At 46.9% G+C, this 26,712-nt stretch overlaps 2 protein-coding genes across 2 annotated transcripts; one reads left to right on the forward strand and one right to left on the reverse strand.

Annotated features, from left to right (window-relative positions):
- The first annotated feature begins 1,844 nt into the window (after positions 1 to 1,844).
- FEZF2 (FEZ family zinc finger 2) lies at positions 1,845 to 3,876 on the forward strand. Its single transcript, XM_035546628.1, has 4 exons — positions 1,845 to 2,630; positions 2,776 to 2,910; positions 3,025 to 3,157; positions 3,614 to 3,876. The coding sequence occupies exons 1-4, from the start codon at positions 1,845 to 1,847 to the stop codon at positions 3,874 to 3,876; spliced, it is 1,317 nt and encodes a 438-aa protein (XP_035402521.1).
- A 5,223-nt stretch (positions 3,877 to 9,099) lies between these two features.
- Positions 9,100 to 23,016, reverse strand: C10H3orf14 (chromosome 10 C3orf14 homolog). The gene is made up of 5 exons (XM_035546626.2): positions 22,906 to 23,016; positions 21,653 to 21,721; positions 20,824 to 20,947; positions 16,158 to 16,232; positions 9,100 to 13,537 (listed from the first exon to the last, which is right to left on the reverse strand). Exons 2-5 carry the CDS (start codon positions 21,703 to 21,705, stop codon positions 13,394 to 13,396), a joined length of 396 nt encoding a protein of 131 aa, XP_035402519.1. The 5' UTR covers positions 21,706 to 21,721; positions 22,906 to 23,016; the 3' UTR covers positions 9,100 to 13,393.
- Between the last annotated feature and the right edge of the window lie 3,696 nt (positions 23,017 to 26,712).

Raw genomic sequence — 26,712 nt, forward strand, 5'->3', positions numbered from 1 at the left:
TGCTTTACCTCTGGCCAGGCTCAATCTTAAACCCTCCGCTCCCCCGCCTCCCCCGGCTAATCCTCCCCTTTATTTTAGGGACGCACAAAACCAGGTTCACGCAGCGCTATAGTGGCTCCGAGTGAAAGGAGCGAGCGCCCTGAATCGCCGGGGAAAATTGCTCGGGGTGAATGGGGCCAGGGGAGGGGCGGCGGCCGGGCCCCCCCAAAACCCAGGTGGGCACGGGGCTCCCCCAATTACCGCGTCCCCGCAGCTGAGCCGCCTGCGAAGCCTCCCCTCCCGCACCAAGGCGTTTTAATTAGAGGCAGGCAGGGGAGAAACCCCGGCACCCGGGCGCGATAATGCGGAGCCTCCTGTTTGGAGAAAGGGGGGGGGGAGCCGGAGGGGGGCACGAAAAGGATGAAAAGGGGACGGGAGATGGGGAGATCCGCCCGCCCGGCCGGCCGGAGGAGCGGGCAGCTCGCGGGGTGACAAGCCGCAAAACTCCCGATCGCAGCGCTCGGCTGCCTTTTTTTTTTTTTCCCTCCCCATTTTCTTTCCTTTTCTTTTTTTTTTTCCTCCTTTTTTTCCAAGAAAACCCAGCCCCGGACTCGACTCCCTCCGCGTTTATTTAAGGCTAATCACCAGCTACCCTGCGAGGGGAGGGGGGTGGAATTAAACTTAGTTTAATTAACATTAATACACTGTCCTAATTAATGGGTTGGCTATTAATTTATACATGCTGGGGAGGCTCGCAGATAAGTGACAATTTATTAATTATCTTCCAGCTCGGTTGCAACGGAGCTGATTGCAGATGGGTTGCCAAAATAACTCGAGCATGGTTGCGTGGTAGTTGCTTTAGGAAAAAAAAAAAAAAAATCATTCTCCCCCTTCTTGAAAAAAAAAAAATAAAAAATCCTCACGCTCACTCCGAGTGGCTCTTCTAACCCCAGCAAGAACTGGAGCACTCTTTTCCACCCAACTTGTGAATCGCACTTGCCTTCTAATTTGCCACATGCAAAACGATTCCTCTGCTTTGCAAGTTGCTTTTTAAGAAGGGAGAGAGAGAGGGGAAGAGGGAAAAAAAAAAAAAAAAAAAAAAAACCAGCTCGCACACGAGCGATTTGTGCGTCTTAAACTGGAAGGAAATTGTGCGTGGAGGGGGCGGGGGGGGGCTCCTCTTCCTCTCCCTGCCCCAGCCCACCGCGCTCCAGCCCGGCGCCGGGGCTCGGGGAAGCTCCATGGTGGCATCCCCGTGTCATTCTGCTCCGAGTGACTTCATGTGATGTCAGCCTTAAATGTACGAGCCGGGGAGCTGGCGCTCGGGAAGATGTTTGCCGTCAAAATGTGACTGTGGCCGCAGCGCGCTGCTCGGATGCGTCTCGCCGGCGCTAGCCACGGCTAGGTAGGTGAGTGGCCACCGGTCCCGCGGCGACCCCCTGCCCCTCGCCGTGCCCCCCGCCCCTGCGTCTCCCGCAGCCATCGGCGGGGCTGGGCAGGGTGGCAGTGCCTGGGGGAGGGTTTTCTTTTTTTTTTTTTTTCTTTTTCCCCTTTCCTTCCCCCCCCCCCTTTTTTTTTTTTCTTTTAAATACTAACAAGGTCTAGCTCGCATGTTACTTTAGCGCGTTCCGCTTAATGAGCAGTAATCTGGTACCCTACGTGCCATTGTTCTGGGATATGTTCATTTGAATGTAAATAGGGAGGGGGTGCCGGTGGGGGGGGGGGGGGGGGGGGCGGGAGAGAAGGAGGGGGGGGGAAGAACAAGGTGCTTATTAAATTGATTTGTCTCCTGGCTTTTCTGGAATGCAGAGCCGAGCGCAGGAGCGAGCGGCTGCTCACCCCGAGTCCCCGGGCGGCGCAGCGCCATGGCGAGCTCGGGGTCGCTGGAGACGGTCATGCCTTCCTCCTGCCCCCGGCACGACGGCAGGGCCGCCGCCGCTAACCCCTCCAAGAGCCTGGCCTTCTCCATCGAGCGGATCATGGCCAAGACGTCGGAGCCCAAGCCGGCCTTCGAGCAGAGGCAAGGCGGCCCGGGGCCGGAGCCGGAGCCGGGCAAGAAGCCGCTGAGCCTGTGCTCGCCCCTGCCCTGCGTGATCCCCATCCCGCCGCTGGGCTACGAGGTGCCCTCCAAGACTCTCCTCAACTACTCGGAGCTGTGGAAGAGCAGCCTGCGGGGCGGCGGGGGGCTCTGCAAAGCCAACTGCGGCGTGTGCTGCAAGGCAGAGCTCGCCCTGGGCCAGCCCAGCGGCCGGCTCATCAAGCCGCAGGTCATCCACCAGGCGGGGGCCGTGCCGGCCGCCCCCCGCTCCCTTTACTACTTCAATTACCTGGACGCCGCGTACCACCCGGCCGACCTGCTGCACGGACAGCTCTTCCCCGCCGGCCTGCTGGGCGCCCCGCCGCCGGGGGGGCTCTCCGCTCACCAGAAGCTTTTCCTGCTGGAAAACGCCAAGCTGGCGGGGCTGGCGGCCGAGAAGCTGCCGCCGCCGCCGCCCCCCCTGGCGCACAAGGAGAGGCTGCCCGGCCACCTGGACCAGGTGATGAAGGAGGCGGCGGAGCGCGGGGGCCCCCCCAAAGGCCACGCCAAGCTGGGAGGCGGCGGGGCGGCGGAGGGCAAGCCCAAGAACTTCACCTGCGAGGTCTGCGGCAAGGTAAAAAGGGGCTCCGGGGGCGGGACGAGGCTCCAGGGAGGGTACGAGGCTCGGGGGGGGGGGGGGGGATGCGGGGCGGTGGGAGAGGTTCCCTCCACCCCCCCCACCCCAGGTCCTAACCTGGCCGTGCCGGCGCTTCCCGCAGGTGTTCAACGCGCACTACAACCTCACCCGCCACATGCCGGTGCACACGGGGGCCAGGCCGTTCGTCTGCAAGGTGTGCGGGAAGGGCTTCCGCCAGGCCAGCACCCTGTGCCGGCACAAAATCATCCACACGCAGGTAGGCGGGGGGCGGCCGGGCCGCGGGGGGGGGGGAGGAGGGGGGGGTTACCCCTCCCCGCAGCCCCCTAACGGGCCTCTCACCCCCCACCCCCCCCACCCCACCCCGGTGCAGGAGAAACCCCACAAGTGCAACCAGTGCGGGAAGGCGTTCAACAGGAGCTCCACGCTCAACACCCACATCCGCATCCACGCCGGCTACAAGCCCTTCGTCTGCGAGTTCTGCGGCAAGGGCTTCCACCAGAAAGGTGAGCCGGGCCGAGCCGAGCCGGGCCGGGCCGGGCCGGGGCCGGGTCCCCCCGCGGGCCCCTCGCCCATCCTTATGGGGACGAAGCGGGGCGAGCCCTGCCCGGCTGGGGGATGCGAGGGGCGCGGGCCGAGCCGCCGCCGTTCCCAATTACTTTCTCCCCGAGCCCCGGGCCTCGCGGCCGGGGCCCGCCGGCGGCTCGGCCCTATAAATGCTTTTTAAATGAGAGGTGCCGGGCCCCGGTCCTAATCCCGGGCCCTCCATTTGCCGCGGGTCACCGCGCCGCCCCTGCCCCTCATTTGTGCCGTGCCGGTTGCGCGCTGCCCCGCGGTGATGCGGAGCGGCTTTGACAGGGGGCCGGGGGGGGGGCTGGGGGCCGCTTCCTGCCGCCCCCCCTCACCTGTGTGCCCGGGCACCCTCGGGTAACCCCCTCGTCCCCCTCTCTCCTCTCCCGCAGGCAACTACAAGAACCACAAGCTGACCCACAGCGGCGAGAAGCAGTACAAGTGCACGATTTGCAACAAAGCCTTCCACCAGATCTATAACTTGACTTTCCACATGCACACCCACAACGACAAGAAGCCCTTCACGTGCGTCACTTGCGGGAAAGGATTTTGCAGAAACTTTGATTTAAAGAAGCACGTCCGAAAGTTGCACGACAGCGTCTCCAGCGCGCCGCCGCCGCCGCCCCGGGACCCTGCGCGCAGCGGGCAGAGCTAAGGGCCCCTCTCGGCCCCGCTCCCCGGGCCAGCACTATTTATCCGAGCCAGCCTTTTGCTTCTGTCTCTTCCCCAGCGAGCTCAGCCGCCGGCAGCCATCGGCCCCGGGCCGCAGCTGTACATACGAGGAGCCCCCCGAGCTGCAGGAGGGGCCGGCGCCAGGACAGCGCTCTTTATACGTGTCTGTAAATCTCCACTTTAAATGTACGCTCGAATAAGTGAGGAATATATCTATATATCTAACCTAGCCCGGGACAATAAACCGGCCCTTCGTAGGTGTCTCATTTCCCTCCTCGGCCCCGGCTCCGAGCCGGGAGCGGGCGGCACGGCGCTGCCCGGGCCCCCCAGGAGCGGCGGGGAGGGCCGGGGGCGCCCCCCGAAGGGCCCGGAGCCCCCCCCGAAGGGCCCGGCTCGTTCCGGCGTGTTTCGGCCGCTCCCGAGTGCCCGTCCTTCCCTGCATGCAGATGAAACGATCTCACGCTTGCTTTCCGAGTAATGACCCAAATTAAGAGCGAAAACACAGACCCTTCAAAGCGCATTACATTAATCTAATCACTCCCAGCAGGCCTCAGAAACTCTTTTTGATCAGAATATGGATAATCAAGCACTTGGATTACACTAAATATCCCCTTCTCGGCTCCCCCCTTCCCCTACCTTTAATATGCAAGTGTCTATTCCGGCCACGTCGTTAGGAACAATATTATCCTAGCGGAGAAACGAGGCCGGGGTGGCCGGGAGCGTGCGTGCTGCTGGGGCCGGGCCTGCCAATGAAGAGGGGAAGGAGCGAGCCCCAAGTGCCCGGGGACGCCGTGCCGGGAGCTCACCTCTCCCCGCTTCGTTCCGCGGCAGGAGGCGAGGACAAGCGCAGCTCGCCGCCGAGCGCACGGACGGGAGCCGACCCCTCGCACCGCCTTTTGGGATTCGTTACCGGGCGGCGACGCTGGAGCCCAGAGGGCTTGGCTGGCCCCACAGCCCGCCGCGGGGCTTCGTCCTTGCTCGGCTTTGGGATTTTGGCGGTGCCAAAAGTTAGAGCTTTGACGCTTCGGGGCCGGGTGAGGCGCGGGAAGCGATGCGCTGCGAGCCCGGCACCGTGGTACCGTTTGTTGGGGGGGAAAAAAAAAATGAGATTCGGGGAGAGTTTCGGGTTAAAAAGGAATTAAAAAAAAATATAAGCAAGCCCCGTCGCCGTAAGTCACCGCGGTTGGGGACCTGGGAGGGGGCTGATCCGTCCCCAAGGAAAGGGGCTGCAGCTCGACCCCAAGCAAAAAGCGGCCGCCGGGACGGAGCGAGGCGTGCGGGGGGCGGCAGCAGCGCCAGGGACCCCCGGGGGTGCGGGAGGGTCCCGGGGGCAGCGGGGTGTCCCCCGCCCCCGGGGCTGCGGGACGGGGCCGAAAGCCGAGGAAGAGTGGGGATTTCTTTTTTTTCGGGGTTTTCGCTGATGTTTGCGGAGCTGTCGGAGGGGCAGCGGCAGCCTCGGCGCAGCTCGGCGCTGTCTCGAGGAGCTCCGAAGGGCAGCCCCGGCCGGTCCTGGGGGGTTTTTGTCCCCTCGGCCCTCCCGGGGGCGGCGGGCAGAGCTCCCCGGGCCGGCCGGGAGCGGAGGGGGGAGCCCTGCCCGCCCCCCGGCTCCCCGCACACACCCAGGCGGCGGATGGCGGGGGAGGGTGGCTCTGTCAGACACACACACACACGCACACGCACACGCACACACGCCAGAGACTCCAATTATCCTCTCCCTCACAAGATGTTTCTGCTGTCCACGACTGCTCACACTTCAGCACTCTTGCCAGCAAGCCTCACTGCGAGCACAAAACCCGCACGCAGCCCCTCTTCCCGGCGCCGCAGCCGCGCACACGACAGATTGAGCCGTGCCGGTGCCTCGGGGGGGGCCGAGGGGGGGCCGGGGGCTCGGCACGGCTCGGCTCGGCACGGCTCGGCTCAGCCCGGCTCGGCCCGGCTCGCCCAGGTGCGTCCCGGCGGGGCCAGGCACGGCGCCGGGCACTGGGAAGCGACCAAGCCAAAGGCAGCTGCGTTGCCCTTTTCCCTGCACTCCGCTCTCCAAACGTCTGAGCAACCAGTTTGCTGCTAGAAACATGTTAATTGCCAACGGAGCTCATTAAGGCATGCACATGCAAAACACAGCGAGGGAGATTAAATGGACAAAAGCGCAATAATGAACTGTCAACAATCGAACCCATCTACACGACCAGGAGCACTCAAGAATGAGGCATTTAGAGGCAACAAAGGATTGTCTGGGACAGGAAGAAAGGACGACCTAGACTTTTGTTTAGTCAACACAATTGATTACAAATGAGAGATTAACAGGATAGCTTCAGAGTTTTTTTGAAGGAGGCAGAAGAGAAAAGTCCAATTAAGTGCACCGAATGTTAACTACATTGATTTCCACGGCCAGCCCTAGAGAAATTCTCATTAAACCATCCCTGGCGATCCCTTTTGGAAAGTAATTTGTCTCCCTGATGGAGCAGAGAAAGGGAGCCGTGTAAAGAGAAAGAAGCGCTAGTTCTTGGCACAATGAGCTTAGGAGACACACTGGAAAGAGCCAAAGGGGGAGTTAATGAGCATCTGACAAGCCGCTTGGACCCGGGCCTGGAGAGCAGCGCTGAAAAGATGGAATTGGCCAACAACTATTCTTTATATCAAACATAAAAAGGCCAATCTGAAACAGGGCTGCTCAAAGCTGGTGGGGAAGAAAAGAAAGGCCCCCGCCGGGGGGGTGGGGGGGGGGAGAGGGAGCGGAGCGGAGGGGCTCAACCGCCCCGCCGGGACGGGACAGGCGCTGCGGCGTGCCCGTGTCCCCCTGCCGCCGAGCGGGGCTGCCCGGCCCCGCGGCCCCCCGGGGCTCTTTGCACAGCCCGGGGCTGTCCCGGCCCCGTCCCGGCTTGGGGACACCGAGGCGGCCGAGCCGGACCGGGTTTTGGGGGGTTTTCCCGTGGAGGAAGCGCAGCGGGGCCGGCTCCTGCCGGGGCACCGCGCCCCCGACCCTCCGGCGTAGACACGGCTGGCCCGGGGGCTCTTAAATCAGCTTAGAGCTCGTTAATAACAATTTTGGCTTAAGTCTGTATTGACTTAGCCTTAGGAATGGCTTAGCACTTTCGCTTAAGTCAACACGCCGGCTGAATTGACACATGCCTGCCCCGGCCCAGGTGCCCTCCTCCTGCTTCCAGCCGCGCTCCTCGGGGATTTCACCCCCGTGGGTCGCCCCCCGGGGTCCCCTCGGGCGCGTCACCCCCCCGTGTCGCCCCCCGGCCCTTTACATTGCACCCCCAGCCCCTCGCCCCTCCGGCAGCCCCTGGCACCTCTCTGCTCCCTCCCTTTCCCCCGGCAGGGCCGGGACCAAAACGCCGTCGAAGCGCGGAGAAAGAGAGCGCAGGTCCCAGAGCCCAGCACGGGGGTGACAAACCCGAGCCGCCACGAAACTTGACTTCCCTCCTGCCCAGTTTTGTCAGGCGGAGGCGGGGGGCAGGGAGCAGCAGGTACGGCCCCAAATCTCGCCCGTTTGTCCCTCCGGGTTTCGGTTTGGAGAAGCGCACGGAGCGGCCGAGCCCCGTCCCCAAGTCCCGCGAGGTGCCCGGCGCCCTCCCGCCGCCAGTTGCCAAGCCCTTTCACATAAATAGAAGCTTTCTGGTTTATAGTCAGCCTCTTCCTTCTGATTCATTATGGTAATGAAGTGAGATATTACCAACATCGGATTGTCGCGTAACCGAATGAATCCAGCAAAAGCAAGCGGATTACAGAGGAAAACGCCACCCGTACCCAGAAACTTAACAAAAAGAAACGTCCGAGAAATCGGGCAAAGCACCTCAAGCTGTTTCAGCTCACCCCAAACCCCGTTCCCAGCTGACGGGGGGGATGCGACCATCCCGTTCACACGCCGCCCCTTCCCCTGTGGATTTACGGGTAGGTTTTCCACCCTCCCGGTTATTACTAGGAATGTTTCCCAGGAACCCAACTTCGCTTGCAAGTCCGTGGGGTTTGCAGCTCACGCCGCCAGCCCGAGCGCCCTACAACGACCCCCGCGTCCCCCTGCCGCCGGGTGAGGCTCTGTGCCTCCAGAGCGACCCCATCCCAAAACCAGAAAACGACAGAGGGCTGCTCTTCCCCCTCCTTCCTCCCTGCCACACAGCCCGGGGCTGTCCTCACGCCGAGAGCCCGACCTGCAGCAGCTCTGTCCCCGCAGCATCCCGGCCTCCGGCAGCTCCCGCCGGGCACCGCTTGGAGCACCGGGGCTCCTGGCAGCCACCGGGGACACCTGCAACATAAACGGGTAAAGAAATGCTAGGCTGGAAACCGAAATTACGTTTCCCAGCACCACCGTGAGGCAGGTGCTAATTTACCGGGGCTTCAAGCTAGGTATTAGCCAAGGAGACTGTAATTTACTTAAAGGACGGTGAAATTTTCTTTTTATTAATTTGCAATATATTTGTAAAATAATCTTACGGCAGCTGGCTCTGCTTGAATCTGTTTCAAAAGTGTGATGTAAATACCGTCTCACACTGTTCTGTAGCCTATTAGGGCTTTCTGGTAGGTGATACGACTGAGAGGAGAAAGAACACCACACATTTATTTTTAAGATCATCATCACTAGTGATAAAACTTATGGGAAGAAATGATCGTACGTCCTATTTGTATGCAGTAATGACAAACGTATGCAAAGTAACTCAAACGAAAAGGATACAGCTGGGAGGATACATACACCAAGGATGCAGTTTAGGGCATTTTTAAGAGCCATTTCAGCCATGTTTCAAAGAAGTAGCAAATTCCCAAATTAAATCACCCTATTTACCGCAAAAACAAAGAGCTCACCCAGCAGGAGAATCCCCCAAATAACCTTTTTCCACCCCCCCTTCTCCCTACCTATATTTCCTTTGCAAGGGCTTAAAATTTCTCTCTATCCTTATCTTGCTAGTAATCACATATTTGAAGTAATTTAGCACACGGTTATTGTGAAACAATAGGAAGCGCGTAAATAATCCACCGAGGATTTATTACGTTTCAATTTTAAGCGATGAACTTCTGAGATTCTAATCTTCACTCAGCAGATTAATATTTCAGATCAGTGTCACAGGAAAATTACGGAAAATAAACAGCACACCTAAGCAAAGCAGCTACCACTGACACTCGCTGTCCACACACTTGGCTCCAGTGAGCACTAATTTACACGCACCTTGTCTGTGCGATCTAACACCAAAATCCAAGAGTCCGTGAATACGAGATCAAAGCTTTATTTCAGCCATAACACGTTATAGCAATGGATAATAATCCTTGAGCAAACAGAGTATTACAGTAATGAAGATCTTAGCATTACAAATATGTTAAAACAGCTTGCATTTGGGGTGATATTTAAGGTCAAGTTGTATCTGAACACAACTATTAAAATATTATGAAACTTACCATTATGGAGCAAATAATGTTTTCTTTCAGACATAACCTCTCAAACTACATTCCATTTAATATTTTGTCTTATTTTTCAGTATCAACAAGCTCAAACCAAGCACCTACATCCCTGACTACACAATGTGAATGAAAAAGGAAGGAGGAACCATAAGCTCGTCTAGAATCTAGCTCCCAACTTCTATGAAAACATGACCTCGAATAAATGCATTCAAGAGGACACTCCAGTAAGTGTCAAATATTGTGTCTCTAAGCCCTTCTATTATTTCATATATACTCTCAAATGAAATTAATAGGCTGGAGAAAGATTCTGTGGAGTAAGAAATTTCTTATCCTAGGGAAAACTAACATGCCTTCTGCTACTGCCCCCACAGCCAGAATAACTGAGAAAGCAAAAGCTGGGGAATGTGATGGTAGAGGTGACAAGATGGGTGAACAGGCTGTGCTCCTAGGCTAGTACGGTGGTTACTCATCTGCGCATAAACCTAAAAAAGGGTGATTAATTAGCTCTTCTTCTAAGATACTCGAGCATTAACTTACATAAAGGCAAAACCCTTTATTTCCCCTACTGCTCCTCTCTCAATTGCTTTCCCCCACCCACCAGGAGAGCAGGAGGAGCAAGAGGCAGGACCGCTGCAGCTTATGCATACATACACACTTTAGCACAGAAGGGCAAGCAGCAAGTCAAGAATACAGAGTAACGGGTTATGTTATAGAGGAAAAAACACGCACCCAGGAATGGGTAGGAAACTACATACGATTAAAAACAAACAAACTGGGATGAGGTGGGGGATAACTGCACTGAATTTGTCTTTTTGAAGTAACAGCTTTGACTCAGTGAAGAATACCCATTCAAGATCTCATTTAATGCCAGTATTAAACCATACTGGTAGCCGGTTTTTGTTTGGTTGGTTTGAGTTTAAACACACTTAAGCTAACATTAAGGTGCTTTCTCAACTTTGTATCTATACAAAGGCAGGTGGCAAGCTAGCTCAGTCACAGTAGAAGTTGTAGTAGAAGTTGTGCGCTTGACAGATGTAACAGGAGGCACCACATAATTATGCGCCCTGCCGCTGCTTGCCCCAAGGTCTGTGACTAATCAGGACACGCGCTTCCACCTTCGTGGCCCTGCCGCATGCCTCCATGCCCTGCTTTAGTCATATGCAATTGCATTTATTTCTGTCAGACCGCAGGCCGACAAGACGACCCTTGTCTCCCAGAGCAGCTGCCTATACACACCTCCTACTTCAAAAGTTTCTCTTCATCCTCTTCCCCACTTTTCTGGGCATGTTCCTATATAATTTTCATTGCACTACCTGTCCTATTGCTTCTACAGCTTTAGCACAGAGGGAAAAAATAATAATTTCCTTTTTTGAAAATAAGATAATTTGATTTTCATCTTCACCTCTTAGCCCAATATAACAAAAAAATCAGAAATACAGTATCGATTATCTAATAACGTTTGATACAATTACCGTCAAAGCATACTTGTGACTAAGGGAAGTGTTTCTGCCTTCACTTCCACAGCAGTTAAACGGAGGCACAGCAGCCATACCAACGCTGCCTGCAGGTACCTTGCACTGCACGCCACAAAACCCTCCTGCACACAGCTGCCATGCCCCCACAGCCCACACTTCACTTTCCTTCCATGGGAAAATCAAAAGAAGCAAGGTTATGCGAGCATCTGCATTGTGTCCCAGTGTTTAGGCGGAGCCCAAAGAGATAAAGACCCCGATTATTCACACGTGGAAAGTGCTTAGGGGCCCAGATTTTAGTTTAAGTGATTTCCCTTTGGATGCAAAGACCGGGATGAGTCCCAGTCTTTGTCAGCAAGTAACTGCTCCCTCACCCCTTTTCCGGGAGGGGGGCACTGCATGTAATAGCTTTATCCTTCTTGTCTGCTCAACTGGTTCCAATTATTTCCTTTTTAAATTTGAGCTAAGTCTGAGATACATACACATTCCCGCTAAATCAGACCGAGTACCACATTGTGATCTTACAGAAGAAAATATTACCAAGTTGTCTTTGTGACAGAACACTGAGTAGGTATAAAATTGCAATGGTCTCTCTGCCAGGTTTTTTTAAGCTCTCTGCTTGTAAGATGAAAGCCTAATTTGATATTTTTGTAGTTATATAACAGTTCTAATATTTTGTGACATTTTGTATTGTGACACTATAGATGAAATTGTCATCGGACTGACACCCTTTACTGTTTATTCCTTAATTACAACTGTTAACAACACTGCAGAGAAGCGTGCTAATCTGCCATCACATATTATGAAAACAACGTTATTGTTACAAACACCAACACCCACTCAACAGGATATTTCTAAGATGGCAGTTTCTGTAAAAACTTATCAGTTTAATGGACACTTCAATAGAAAAAGTTTTAAATGAACTCTTAATATTCCCGTTGAAAATGTAAAATTGTTTTTATATCAGAGATGAAGTTTTTATTTATTTATTTTTGTGTGAGTGATACTTCAGCTAATTTAAATTCAGACAAAAGTGAGTGCCTACTTTCAGGAAGATCAGTGGCTGCAGATGTTGGTCCTTCGAGGCTACCCAGACTTCCTATAGTTTCCAGCTAGAAGCCTGTTCTCCAGCTCTGACTGGACCATGAACTCCCCACCACCTTCTAATCAGTGAATAATTAAATTATGTTTAATTAAGTGAACACGTACTTTTTAGTGCATAGATCTGAAGCAATCTGGACACTTATTAATGTTGCTAAAAATTGCCTCAGTTTCAATAAAAGCCCTTCAAACATCCCTAATATAAAAATAATCTGCATCTCTGTAACATGGAGATGCACAGATCGGTTCACTAATAGCCTAGTCAAATCAGTAATTACTACACGTTCATACCCTCAGACACTGGCAAAGGTCATTTTTTTTTGCTCCCTTCCTTTCCCAGGTCAGGGGGGTAAGAAAATGTTGTTGTGTATAAGATTGTTAAAATTTAACATATTGACTCCAGTTGAAGTTCTTAATGTAAAGAAAAAAATATATATTTTTTTCTAGACATCCTTTGCTTCAGAAGGGTGCAATTTCTTCAGGCCAAGTCACACACCCAGAAGGATCTTCCACTGAACTGGTACTTTAAAAAGCACACGTGCATGAGTAGTGAAAGCTGCATAGAGAGTTAGCTGACTGTACGGTCAGAACTCACCAATATTGCACCTCTGTAGGAGGATGCTGAGGAGCAGTTCAGTGGCTGAGAAAGAAAGTGTTATCTTCGAGACTTCTATACACTAGGGTTTTTTGACACTTGCTGCAGGCTACCTTTCTGCTCGCTTCTTTCAAACTTTTCATGCCTAAGTAAGAGATCTCACTTGTAGACTGTCAACATAGAGAAAATAGCACTAAGAACAGCCTAGGAGTAGCAAAAATAGCCTAGATATTTGTTTACTTTTTCTTGTCTTTAACCACCCATTAGACAGGAAATATAAAGTAGGCAGCAAGAAGCTGGGAAAAGCAGAAACGGTTACTGGAACAAGCTGTAGAAGCAACGAAAGTAGCAATTGCAAAAAAAATCAGGGAAAGCAAAAAGCACAAATTCAAGGTGTTCTTTCTACATCTGCTGCCATGAAGGTTTTTACACAGATTTCTAGTGCTAAACTGGGACTACTCTGACGCAAAGAGCCTGCCTTCCCTGTTAACAGTAAATTCCTCCCTTCTCCTTGATCCACAAAGAGGCACACAGCACAGATGACTAGAGTGAAGAAAGATAATGCATGAATTTGTCTTTACTTCTCACACTTACATGGAAAAGCAGAGGGTTACAAATAACCTAAGACTTTTCTTACACTGAGAAGTAATCACTTCGGTGGGTTTCTATCCACCCAGTGTTTCTCACTTTTGATTCTCAAAGTCTCTTCGTGAAGGATTGCTTCTCTCGTTGTAAGGAATGCTAGTCTAAGCTCTCCTAAAGCAAAAATAACACTGTTTAAATGTAAAGTGTTAGGCATGAGACAAAAGCAAGCTCTCCAATGTAGTTCATTTTCATTTCATAAGTGATGTACATTACAATTTAGTGATATATTTTATTACGTGACCTGGACGATCTTGCCCACTTAAGCAGGAAGTTACAAAACAAAGTCGGAGTGTTTAATTTTGTGAATCTTCTTCTGGGTAGCTTAGGTTCTGTTTTGTAGTTTTCAGTTTCTTAAAACCAACAGGAGCTTCTGCTCTTCCTAAAAGGAACTGTTCCCACTTGGGAAGAGACTCTTTTACTGATGCCCAATAGACAGTCTGAGAAAGAAAAAAAATCAACTTAACTTCAAAATCTGCACCACATGTTTAAAAACAATATAGATAGACAAGGAATTATTAAGTCTTGCCTTATGAGTGAAGCAATCCACAAAAGATCAAATTTATGCATGAAATTTCAGGTCTCTCATATAGCACTGAACACCAGCCTGGAAGGATTTCATTCTGCATCATGAACTGTGAAGTGACTGAATATGCCCTCTTGTGGTAAGCAACAGATTAGTTTAAATCCCCACCAAACCTTTAATAAAAATACTTTGTGATTGTAAGCTTTTCCAAATCACCTTTCATATTCAAATATATACGTCAGTGACATTAAAATTCTGAAGTGGAAAAAAAATCTGTTTAATGTTATAAACAAGAAGTGCTGCATAAATTGCTTTTCCCAGGAAAGTTTGCAATAAGGCAATTCAATTGTTTCGAGTAAAATTTATGTGCTAACCCACTAGGTAATCAGCTCCAGTATTTGAATCATAAAAGGAAGAAAGGCTATACGGTTATCTTGTGGTCAGAAAAAAATCTGGTTTATCTAACTCTTTGCATTACTTTGTACCTCTGAGTAAGAAACTTGATTTCCATTTTATTTGTGGAATGGAAACGCCATTCATCATGTTTGGTGTCAGTATCCTAAGGATAACTTTGTTGTTTGTAGAATTTTGAAGAAGAAATTGTAAGTGCCACCTCCTCTCTCCCCTTCCCCCCAGATACTGTGATCAAGAGCTGGATTAAACCAAGTATAGGTATTTTTAGATACCTATGCTCATTCAGAAAAAGAGTAATTTATAGTAGAAAAGATGTACAGTACATATGTATTAAACTTTTTTTTTTACTTGTTTAAATATATAACGTAGAAGAAGTGTACCACAAAATTGAACATCTCCCTGCAGAGAATTAGATTCCTGGCTAATCATTCTGATCCTTACATGTAACTCAGATATAATTACAGCTCCTGCAGATTTACAAAAATATTTTCTTCAACAGATTTACTCAAAGAATCTTTTTTGACAAGCATATGTGCTGTCACACAAAACTACTCTGACTTAGCAAGCTGGGGATCCATTATAGCCATAACTTTCAAAGTATATTAATACAGACACATAGATGGCTGAGTGAAATATGCTCAGAAGTGTTTTGGAGCAAAGCATGCACCAGAATTTTGTACCATGAAATAAAGTTTTCTTTCTTCTACTATTTATAGCACTCTGCACTAGAAGTATAAAAAAGGCTGAAATAGGATCTTCTGCTTCAAATAGTAACTCCATTCTCTCTAAAATTCCACCACTGCTGAAGAGCACAGACCTCTGCAGCCATCAGCAATTGCTCTGTGCTCTCCAGCGTGCGTGGACTTGGTGTACATCCTGTAAGCAGCTTAGCCACCTAACACAGGACAGATAGAAACAAAATTGCCTAGTCCAAAACTGATCCAAGCATCTATAGAGGTGACTTGAAAGTCCTCTAGGAGTCTAGAAGTGTTTCTGAGCACTGCCAATATAGGCTCAACCAAGTAGCTTGGCATCTTTCTCAGCACGATTCAAGACATACAGGTATCTAGGAAAAATGTATGCTTTTTCTTAAGACCTCAAAAAAAACACTGACAGCATTCTGAGCACGTACCCTGTGACGGTGATAGGAAGCCATTTACAAGATACGACACACTTAACAGCAACCAAACGGAGAAGTGATGTCTCTCATTTAAGTAACAGCCTAAGTATTAAAGCACTTGCCCAGCAGGTGTGAGAACAACATACAATACACCTCTCCTCATCTGCTACAATTCCTGCCTTTTCCATCCTTTGACAGCATCCTAGCACCCCGATCAGTGTGGGGCATTCTGTATTGCCTGTGGAAACTAAACCACCCTGCAATGTTGAACCCACAAACTGCTGGTCCAAGAAACACAAGCGGGAATCTGATTCAGTGGCCTTGTGGGTGGATGCTTAGTCTGTATCAGAGCTGTGTCCCTACACCCGCTCCCAGGACTGCTTCTGTCCTCTTTATTCATTCATCACCGCATAACATTGAGAAAACAGTCCTGAGATTAGGGAACTGAAATTGGTATGTTGGATCAGAACAATACTTAGCAATCTTGAAGAATTGTTGCCTGAGAGCTATCTTTAAATAATGCTCCAGGGACTACAGGTGAGACGTAGAATTCCTGGTTTAGCACTACTTTCCCTGAGATCCCGTACTACCTGACAAAATAACTGAGAAGTAAGAACTTCTCTGTTCAAGTTGGTAAACTGCTGATTCTGAAATGTAAAGGTGACATCCTGCAGCATACCCAAAAACATATAAAACAAAGTAGCTCTGACATAATCAGAGTAGTCTTTATATTCACAATATTTGATTTTTAGTGTTTTTCATTTTGAATTTTAAGTTTATAAGAACCTGAAAGCTGCAAAATGTTTCCACGAGAATGCTCTAGAATCTAAGGACCTTGCCCCTGAAGTTAGGTTCAGCTTGCTGCACAGTACACAGGCCTTTGGCTATACCAGTCACTGGATTTTAAAATCAATTATTTTCACTTTAAGAACATGCTTCAGGGGAAAAAAAAGCAAAATGTTTCATAAACAGCAAACAAAAAGACAGTTCTAGGACTTACTTCTAAGTTAACAGTATCGGGATGTGGAAGTAAACACATTCTTTCTTGCAGCTTTTTCTCTGCTGCTTCTATATCCTAAAACACAGGCAAAGCACATTTTAAAAACACTCTGGGAATATTAAAAGGACAATACACACTCACATAAAGGCATTTAAGTTAATTAAATGAACATTAAGCCTAAACAGCATTCATATAACAACACTGGAGGTTCAAATCTTTTAGTCATTCTGAAATCCAGCTTGTAAGAATAATATCCTATGGTTTCTAAATATGTTTGCTGCAAGTTTCTGATACAGGAATACGTTTTATTACTGCAGAAGTCTGTTGATGTAAAACACTATTATTCTCCCTGGACACTGGGCTAAATTACAGTTATATTCTGTTCTCTTTAACTTATGAAAATGGGGGGGAGATGACAATAGTTTTCTCTGTGCTGCATGGGAACTGAAGTCTGTACTTTAGCTACTGTAACTGTAAAGTAACTAGGCAAATTATGTGCAAGATCTTTACTCCTCAAGACAAAGATGATTTGCTAATATGCATGCATAACATGTGCACAAAAATGTAGAGCTGCAGCAAGCTGTTCACCAGACAAACTTGGATGACAATGCACCTCACATTGCTTTCTTACAAAAATCAGTATTTGGGTTTCTGCTTGTCCAGTGGATGTGTGCTGGATTCACAAAGGCCTAAATAAAATTTAAAAACCGCAAACAGCGGCAACAAAAATAAAACCACCACCCCAAATTAGCCCCCCTCCCCCTTTAAAGTTCTGACCCATTCTTGTGGGCTTAGTTCCATACCCAAACATTGAAGAGATTGAGTGGTGGGCAGATGAAGAGAGACAGAAAGGGACGTGGGAGTGGGGTGTGAAGAAGCCAAAGCTGAACAGAGTGGAGGGGGAAAGAAAGTATAGCAGATGGCAGAGTTGGGAGCAGAGAGCGGGTGTGAAGAGTACAACAGAAAAACTAAATGAGAGAGGAAATTCCCCAAAGGGACTTCCCAAATATTCACCACCACTGCCGCCGAAAAGAAGAGTGAGATTCTGGAGGAGCATATCCACAAGAGAGACCAAACATGATTACTCGCATTGAATAATAGCCAATCTGAATACATCAAAAGTAAACAGTGCTCAACTCCAGTTTAGTTGGAGAAATATGGCACAAATTCAGTCAGATGTGATTAATAAAAGCAAAACACACCCTTACTGCTAGCTCAAGTTCTGTTTAGTAATACAGATACACTTGGTTCATTCACTCTATGGTGTTCATCTTAATTCTATTTCGTGAATTCTTTTTACACCGCGACTATATTCTCTTGTACGTTATTACAAATCTTATCTGAATAAAACTGTTCTCTCCTTTCCTACAGGGAAGTGCACATCCTTGTAAAAAGCTAAGGGATGCCTGAGAAAGAGCAAGCTCAGTCTTGGATTTATCCAAATCCTGGCAAGTAGCAAGTGGCTGCCTCTTTTCAGGTGAGAGAGAAGTAAAAGGGAATAAACAAACTGGGGGGGGAAAATGGGAACAGACCGGGAAGCCATTTGGAGTCATAATGTCAAAATAACAGAAGACAATACCAAATTCATTAACCTAAGTAAGGGATTTCTCTGTTGCATGTGCTTGGAGCAGATATATCCTCAACAGCACCAAGTGAAGCTCTTATCAGCATGGCTCATACCAAGCCTGGAGAAGTTATCACCATACTGAAGAGCAGAATCAATCATTAATGTTCATTTCACATCCTTCTATAGGATTTTCCCCCTTTTGATCCCTTCTTCCTAATTCCTGTAGAAATTCTCACAGGAAGGAAGAGTATCAATTAAAACTTATTTCTTCATCCACTCAGTTAAGGCATTGGAATGTTTACGGTGACAGGAAATTAATGCATTTCAGGCAAAAATAGGAGACAGCAGTTGTGCATATATGTTTAGCAGAAAAGGTCACTTTGGCATAGCCTAGATATTGGACGTGTCTTTTTGTTGCTCACTCGAGTTTGTATGTTGTGCAGCCTATTGTCATTCAGAATACTGATTTAATGACAGACAGTGAACAAAATTTTTGCTGGAAGGTGTAGTATGCTTTAGAAAATAACCAAGATTAGATGGCACTTCTTTCATGTCTCTGCAACTGGTAAACTTTGTAGGGAAAAGAAATCCCCATCATCAATATAAAAATAAATACGTCAGCAGTGTAAACTTCTTTGGAAATAAAAGCAGCAAATTTAGTATGTCACAGTATAGAGGAAAAAAAGAGAGCATCTTACAGCGCTTTCCCTGAAACTACAAGGACTGGAACAAAAACAGTTCAAGACCCTTCCCTAGAGGTAAAATGGAAGGCATGACACATGCAGCACTTTTAGGGGACCAAATTCAGCTGTCACTTATATTGATAACAGTCTGGCTGAATCCCACTTAAATAATTCTAGAATTGCATGATGTACAGGAAAGCAAATTCAGTTTAAGTTACCTACATAGTCAGTACCACTAAATAACATGAAATAGAAAATGAATATGCTATAAGATGGTATACCGTAATACCAAAAAAAAATCTAAACACAAGAAATGTTACTGACAAAAAAAAGCTCATAAGTTAGATTACAAATACTGGTTGAATTTCTGCTTTTATGCTAACACTATATGGGCACCAAGTGACACAGATTTCTCTAATCTATAGCATCCTAATCGCATCAAGTAAAAATATTCTGGTAATTATGTTAAAATGCTGAACAAGTGCTTATAATGCTAAAATTTTAATTAAAAAATGTTTAGTTCCCTGCTTCCTACCGATTAGAAAATTAATTTATTTTGAAATGCTTTCCTGTGCATAAATACCAACTAGCACAGAGAAACAAAAACGTCTTTTGCTATGATCACATACTGAAAACAACTGATTTTGCTTACATGCAGAAAAAAAGAAATGCAAATAAAAAAATAACACTTCATCATGTCCATGTATTTTTGAGTAGGCCAAATCAACAACTCTCCACATGGTAACTGTGAAATGTACAGTGCCTGGTATCAGGAACAATATTCTGAAGCTGGCACATTAATCAGTCTTGTTTTCAAGCTTCTCATATATTATTCTGCATAGATTTTTTTTCTTTTCTATTCTGTTATCAGAAAGCATCTGCAGGAATGCATGCCTGTTAAAACCAGTATAAAATTAATAGATTTAAACTGATTTATGCTACTTTATTCTGCAACAGAATTTGTTTTGATACATATGTTTTTGCTTTTTTTCCTGTACAAACACCAACATTTTTGACACTTGAAAGGAACAATTTTGAGGATGTGACAGAAGATGGCAAATATCTGTGTAACTGCAAAAATATTTACACCCTGTATATGTCTAAGCTATTGTTAACATTTCCAATACAACAAGCTTTCAGCATGCAGAAATATATCTTGCCTTTGTTATGTTTGTCTGTGTATGTGAGCTGAGACTGCATTTGTAAGATACAACTTGTTTATGAAAAACTACATATGTGAAAAATAAATCTATTTTAATTATAAAATGCAGATAGAAAACCATTAGTTATACTAGGTGAGAGTACTAAATCAGTCAAACACCAACTACAGAACAAAGAAATAAGCAACCCATCTCCTTCTACCCGGCCTCCCACTGAAGCGCCCACACTTGTCTATACCCACAGAGGAGTTTGATTGCCCCAGCTCAGTCTGCAGCAGTTTCGCAGAGCCCAAGCTGCAACATCCTCCTCATCACACAATTGGTAAGAAGAAATCCCACATTATCTGTTCTGCCTCGTCTGCCACTCCCTAAATATAGCTGCCATTTAAATACAAAGAGGGCTTGCTTCAGACTTGTACCTAGCTGAAACATGAACGTTTTTAACCTTCACTAGGTTCTGCATGAAGAAAAAGTCTTTGAGGGTTCAAATAAGTATTTTTATTTTCTAGAGTAAAACTTGTAATTTCGAGAGATAAAATACACGCAACTCAGATGCCTAAGCTAGGTGCTCCAGAAGAGGTTTCAGCATTCTAGGCCCTGCCATCAAACTCACATCTTTTTAATTGCTAGTTCTCAAACATCCACTGAGTTTACCTAGGAAACAGATCTTACCTAAATATGATAACTGGTAGGTAGAACAGTATCACCACTAGGAAGTGTATCACAGTATTACTAACAGTATCACCACTAGGAAGAGCCAGAAACACCAAACACTGCTTTTACAGACTTGCGAGTAAGATTCTTGAAGTCACTCTACACCTCCTTAAAAAAAAGGAGAACTTCTTCCACAACTTCACACAATCAGTGTGGGTAGAGTTCCTACTCTGGATTAAAAGCATGCTCGGTTGGTCAGCCCCTAACCCCAAACTTAACCCCATCTCTCTGGGATTGGGGTGTAAAGGTGCTCTGAGTCTTGTCAGCCTCAGAGGCTGTCTTAGGCAGACATCTATAAGCGCATGTACTTAATCTTTCCGTGTACTTTAAAAAAAATAGCAGCAGCTGCCACCGTGAGGCTCATACAAGAAGAGCATGTAAAACAGGTAGTGGTGTCATCAGATAATAGAGACTTGTCATTTAGTACTTCGGGTCAAGTTCAAGAAAAGGAACTCTAATGGTAACAATGGAGCAAACACTTTCTTTTTTCAGTTCTCTGAGCTACAAAACTATGACATTTCAATTCAGTTGCAGAAACTTACATTTAAAAGTGCTGCATTCCTTTTACGAGCTGCATCAGCTGCTTGAGTTTGCCATGTCTTTTTAGTCTTTTTGTCTCCTAGATAAGTCTCCATCTGCTGTAGCAGCACTGATCTCTGAGACAGTCTACAAAGGAAAACATTTTGCTAAGTGGGTAGAACATTTTGCTCAGGAGCTAGAAAATAACCTTTTTACCTTACCCCGTTTTCTCAAAACTATGGGGCTAATTAAGCCGGCTGTAGGGTGGGTGTGCTGGGGGAGGGAAAAGGTACAGGCAGACACCACCTGCTGTGCTTGCATGAAGCTATAACATTGCAACCAGCAGTCCTCATATGCTAAGGTGCTTAGAAGCACCAAATCTCTCAGAACAGGAAAGACAGGGTGGGTTGGGGTGACTCGATCAGTACTACTCTTGCTCATTGGCAAGTACTAATTGTTATAAGAAAAGCAGATTTTCCTGAATCATTACTGTATTTGCTTCACAATCTGAATTTACAGGGCAACAAAGAAGCAGTTCTGTAACTGAGGCAGAGAGTGACAGAATCCAAATAAGAGTTCAATGGCAATAAGAGGTTAAAGAGAGATCTTAAACCAGTACCACCACTGGAATTCAAAAACCTCAATCTCAATACTCCTAACAGCAGTCAAGGATGCTAATTCCAGTAGTTAATGAAGGAAGAGTGCCACCTCCTGGAACACCGACCCCTTGTTAAATACCGCTGTGCTCTCTAAAGGTACGATTCAATGTTCGCAGAGTGGCCGGTCAAGACCTCCCAAGACCACAAGGCAAACTGCCGTGAGGCAGGCTATGCCATTGAGGCCGTTACTTACATCTCTTCGTGTCTTCTAGCAAGGTGAACCTCCTGAGCCAAATAGGATGACATTTTCAGTTGTCTGTCACTGTATTAAAGGAAAACCAAGCAAAATTAGTCTTCCGAAGACTTAACGTGAACATTTACTTCTCAGTAGCAAAGCATTCCAAGTTAACAGTTGCATGCACGATATTTATATAATTTATCAGCTCTGTAAATAAAGTCTGCTTATAAATTTTAATGCTCACTGCAAGACATTGTGGTTTGAATACACACACTGCTAGTGCCCACAACACATTTTAGGAAAATCTTGCTGAATTCTAATACTTTGAGGTAACTCAAATTTGACTTTCAGGTTTCACGTTTAACATTAAGCGGTCTCAAGTTTCAGTTGCTTACAACCACACGCAAACTACATGCTTGTGTAATTTGTGTATTACTCTTTACAATACCGATTTCTGGCTTCTGTCATGTCACTCCGAACAGAAAATTGGAGCTTTAATTAACATTTATAGCAACTTCTCACAGACTCAGTGCCTTGTTCATAGGGCAATAGGGATAAGTACTGACATACTTAAATAACTGAAGTTACTAAACCAGTTTAATTTTTGAGCACTTGAAAAAAATAGGGAAAACCTCAAGCTCAGCTCTTCAGTAAGGTAGGTGACCATATAGTAGATGTAGCAGTAATAGTACAGTAGATGACTGAACATAAGGTTAAATTCTTTACAACTTCATGATTTTTGAGGTGTAAAGGAGATCACGTGCCCAGCCCACACGCAAGTCAAGAGCCTACAGCACTTTTCAGAGGGCTGGAAGTGTTTTACAGCTTATTAATAATTTCCCCCTCAGAGGCGACTGCATTTCTGCCCTGGAAATAAACCTAAACTAAAGAAAATAGAAGAAACCATCGAATGAAGGGTGGGAGAAATAAAAGATCAAGAAATTTGAACACTTAGGGGACTCTGCCAGAGGTTTACACATAGCTTTGGAGCAAGTTATTTACATGAGGACTGCAACTTAAGCATACACCGCCTTGTGACGATGCCTCCCCCCCCCTCCCCCCATGGCCCTCTCTCCTCAGGAGCTGCCCGGGGGGGGAGGGGCACCCAGAATTGGCGGGAAGGGCGCTGCCTCAGGGGGAGCCGCCCCTACCATTAGGTAGGGGGGAGGATCCGAGAGCCCGTCGGAATGTGCCACTCCATAAAACCGCGGGAGGAGAAGGGAAAAAACAAGGGAAAATTGGAAAAAAGAGCCCCAAACTTAGGTTACCTTCAGCTTTGGCGGCTTCCAAAAGCGAAGCAACCACCCACCATGGCCTCCGCGACGCCTCGACCTCCCCCCTCCCGCTGCCATGGAAACGGCCGGAAAGGCGGAGCCGCGCCTCGGCGCTCGGCCCCCCCACCTTGACTCGGGGATCGGAGGAGTGACAGGGGGCGGGGACCAATCAGGGCCGGCGGGCGGGCTGAGGGGGCGGTTCCGAGCGGTCTCGCGCCACGGCTGTTATTGCTGAGGGGACGCTGAGGGGGGCGGGCGGAGTGGTTGGGTCGTTGTATGTCTGGCGTTGTGTCCGGCGATATCCGCTGTGTGAAACAGTCGGCAGCAGTTTCAATAAACTTTATAGACTTAGCAGTCCGAGTATGGCAAGGAAGAGCGAGCCCAAAAGTGGCACTGAGTGGTTGCTTTGATTTAGCATTGCCTGTTCCTCAGGGCCTACTCATCCCAGCGCTGGGATCTGTAGCGACGTACATGTGTATTTGAGGCAAATTACTACTTCACTACACAAGGCGTGACATTAGATTTTTGGCACAGAAAGCATACTGTAAATTACAGCCAGATTCTTGGCATGGGATTTCAAATCCTGTGGTGAGAGCTTGCCCTCTGCCTGAGAGCAGGATTTCTTCCACGCTTCAAAGCTCGGAGAATTACTGAGGCAGACTTGTCCTTTTATTCAAACTTCTGACAAAATGTACTTTCTAAAAAGGCCCAATTATTCCACTTCTTGTGAAAGTCTTTAAAGAAAACACAAATGAGAAAATTGTAAGCCAAAGTACATTTGAAAGTACGTTTTTTTCTTCACTTTCTTCATTGTTGCCTGATAGATCTATGCACATTTGAAGGTGCAGGTTATACCTAAAAGTTGCTCTGAAAGCGCTCATCTTCACTGCCTTCTTTTAAAATATCATCTAATCCTGTTAAAAGATGCCTCATAGCAGGCCTTTCTGACTGCTAATCGGAAGCTTTTTGTTCTGATCCTTCAGCTCTTTATCTCTTTTTTCATTCCCTAATTTTATATTTCTGGAACAAATTCACATTATTTCACTGTATGACATATAATTAAGTAGAAATTCTTTAATGTACTTGTCAATTTACGCCTGCTTATTGCAGCATTCAGGATAAATAGTACTTAAAATCTTCATTTTATTTTTTTTACGGTTGTGATTTGAAGACAAGACTTTCCAATAAATGAGATAGGGAAGTGGAGCCTTTCCTCATTTCTAATGGTTTGAAAAACTAATAGTTACAGTTTCACTAAGTTTAATGGCAAGCCTAAATGTGCTGCACGGTCTACGTTGAGCTACACCAGTTGTCCTTAATGGGAGCGATCTTTCTTGTAGCATTAAATGAATTTCAGAAAGAATAGAGACAAACTGAAGTTTGGTTTACGTAAACCATTACATACGCCACTTGTAGACAGTGCAAAGAACATTTTAGTTAAGCTGCAGCTGCTATCAGTTGTTCAGCGTTGTGGAAATAGAGGCAGGATGGAAAACGTAATTTCTTAATGACTACTTTATGTGACTGGGGGATGAAACAATAAGTCATCAATAGCTAATGAGCTATAAACTTTGTATTTAGTTTTTCAGTATTAATGTTCTTTTTCCGTTAGAAATGCAGCCTAGCCTGTTTTAGTTCCAAACTTGTCAAGAATCTAATCTCTAAACTTACTAAAAATATATATATATATGGTAGCAACCGTCAGGAATCCCCGTAGCAGCCTGTTTTGAATAGGTGGAGCACCAACAACAGTGCACCAACAGTGAAGGCCATGAGGTCATTGCTGAAATGGGGCTTTATGGACAGGAGGGACTGACAAAAGGAATATTAAGATATCTTAATATCTTAACGTGCTGGCACCTACCTCTCGCTTGGCAGCAGGCTTATGTAGGAGGGTTAGGCATGAGAGCTTTTCTCCATAGTCTGTGAGTGCCTAAATACGAATTCAGGACTTAATGCTAGTACTGAAATCTGGGCATTGTGACCCTAGGTTTTTCTTAACCCCCGCAATTTGGTTTTGCTCTGAAAAATTGAGGAGAAAGGGTTTTTCTGAGAGAAGTTGGTGAATTGTAACACTAGGTGGCACTTAAACACAGCTAACAAAGTCTTCAATCTTGCAACACACAAAAACAGTCAAACACATTCTGTTCTAACATGCAGTTAATTATATCCTCAAAATGATGTCTTGGATTGATATTACTAAACAAACATGTATAAAATGTAATTACAGACAAGTGAAATAAATACTGTAGGCTTATAATTGCAAGATATGGGGTTTTTTGCTTGTAATATGCTACACACCTGTGCATAGTTTATATAGCTAGTATTTTATTTTGTCATTTTTGCTAACATTTAGAAGGGCACAGTTTAGCTTTATGTGCTTTTATTTACTGGTACCAATTTGTGCCATATGTCAGTTTAAAAAAAAAAAAAAGAATGTTTTTATGTATTTGGATTTTAAGACGGGTATTTCTAACGGAAAATAATAAGAAAAGAGTTTTTTATGCAAGAACACTTCAAAAACTTTAAAAAAAATGCATACGTGTTAATTTTTTTGTTTCTTTTTTATTTTTTATTTTGTGATTGCTTTTCTTTTCTTTCTTTACTTGCTTTTTTGGCAGTACATCTGTATTGCTTTAATAGCTTTATAGCCATTTGGAGGTCTAAAGTCCATCCGTTCATAAACATTTCTTATGTGATACCTTTGCTAAAATACGGCAGGCCTACAGGACAGTCCAAGAGCCATGAAATCCCATCAGAGCAGCTCATGGCTGTCACCTTGGGTTCTGGCAGTTTCTCCTGTCAACTGGAGAAGTGGGGGATGGTTGGCGGCATTTCAGACAACTACACAAGCCCTGTGCGAAGCTGCTTGACGTTACTTCAAGCTAAAAAGGTGAAGATGTGCAAGGAAATGTCCGCCCGGTGAAGGAGCAAGCTAATAAGGCATCAAACCAAAAAAGTGCAAAAATTACCTTGTTCCTCTTCCCCTCACGTTCCAATATTCAGGGAGTTGCTCTCAGCCTGACTGTAGGCAGGGCCCATCCCACTCTGTTCAGGGTTGCAATGAGTTGGCTTCACCGCAGTAGAAAGATCTGAGTTGAGATGACGCTCATAAGCGGTTGGGCAACCCAACAGCATGTTCTTGTATTTGCATTTTGTTATTTGGCAGCTGAATACATGTATCTGGTGTAGGAAAGACTGGTACCTGCATCAAAGTCGCACGCTTGGTTGAAAGAAAATTGCCGATGCGGTGCTGTGTGCTTAGACAAAGCAATGTGAGCACGCTTGTTGGAATCGCCCCCAGACATCACGACACCCGTTTCAGGTGGTCCAGAACCCGAACAGCAGATCAAGATGCGGTCTGTGCGCCAGATGGATGCACCGCAGCTGCCAGCGATCTACAATTGTGAACGAACTTTCTCAACGTGAAACCACCAAAAGAACACCGTCAGCTTCACATCTGGGAACGTGATCTCCTCACTGCGGGGCTGGAAACGAGCACAGATGCTGCCACGTGCCCAGCAGCTGGTGCGAAAGTAGTTGGCCAAACTATAGACAGTTGAGTCAAGTTCTGAACAAGAGTTGGAAGGGCTGGGGAAGAGGAAGAACCGATAGCTGTAAGAGCACAGAGATGGTGGGACTCCAACCCAACTCCAACAACTGTTCGTGTGCTCTTGAAAGCGCAGTGTAAAAGTGCCGATCAAGCCAGGCCTGGCCCTGTCCAATGCCAAAGAAAAAGAAAATATGGTTGTAGGAGAAGAGCATAAGGAACAGAATATTTTCTTTATACTTCAAGTAGCG

The sequence above is a fragment of the Cygnus atratus genome, chromosome 10 (assembly GCF_013377495.2).
Source record: "Cygnus atratus isolate AKBS03 ecotype Queensland, Australia chromosome 10, CAtr_DNAZoo_HiC_assembly, whole genome shotgun sequence".
Classification (NCBI taxonomy): Eukaryota; Metazoa; Chordata; class Aves; order Anseriformes; family Anatidae; genus Cygnus; species Cygnus atratus.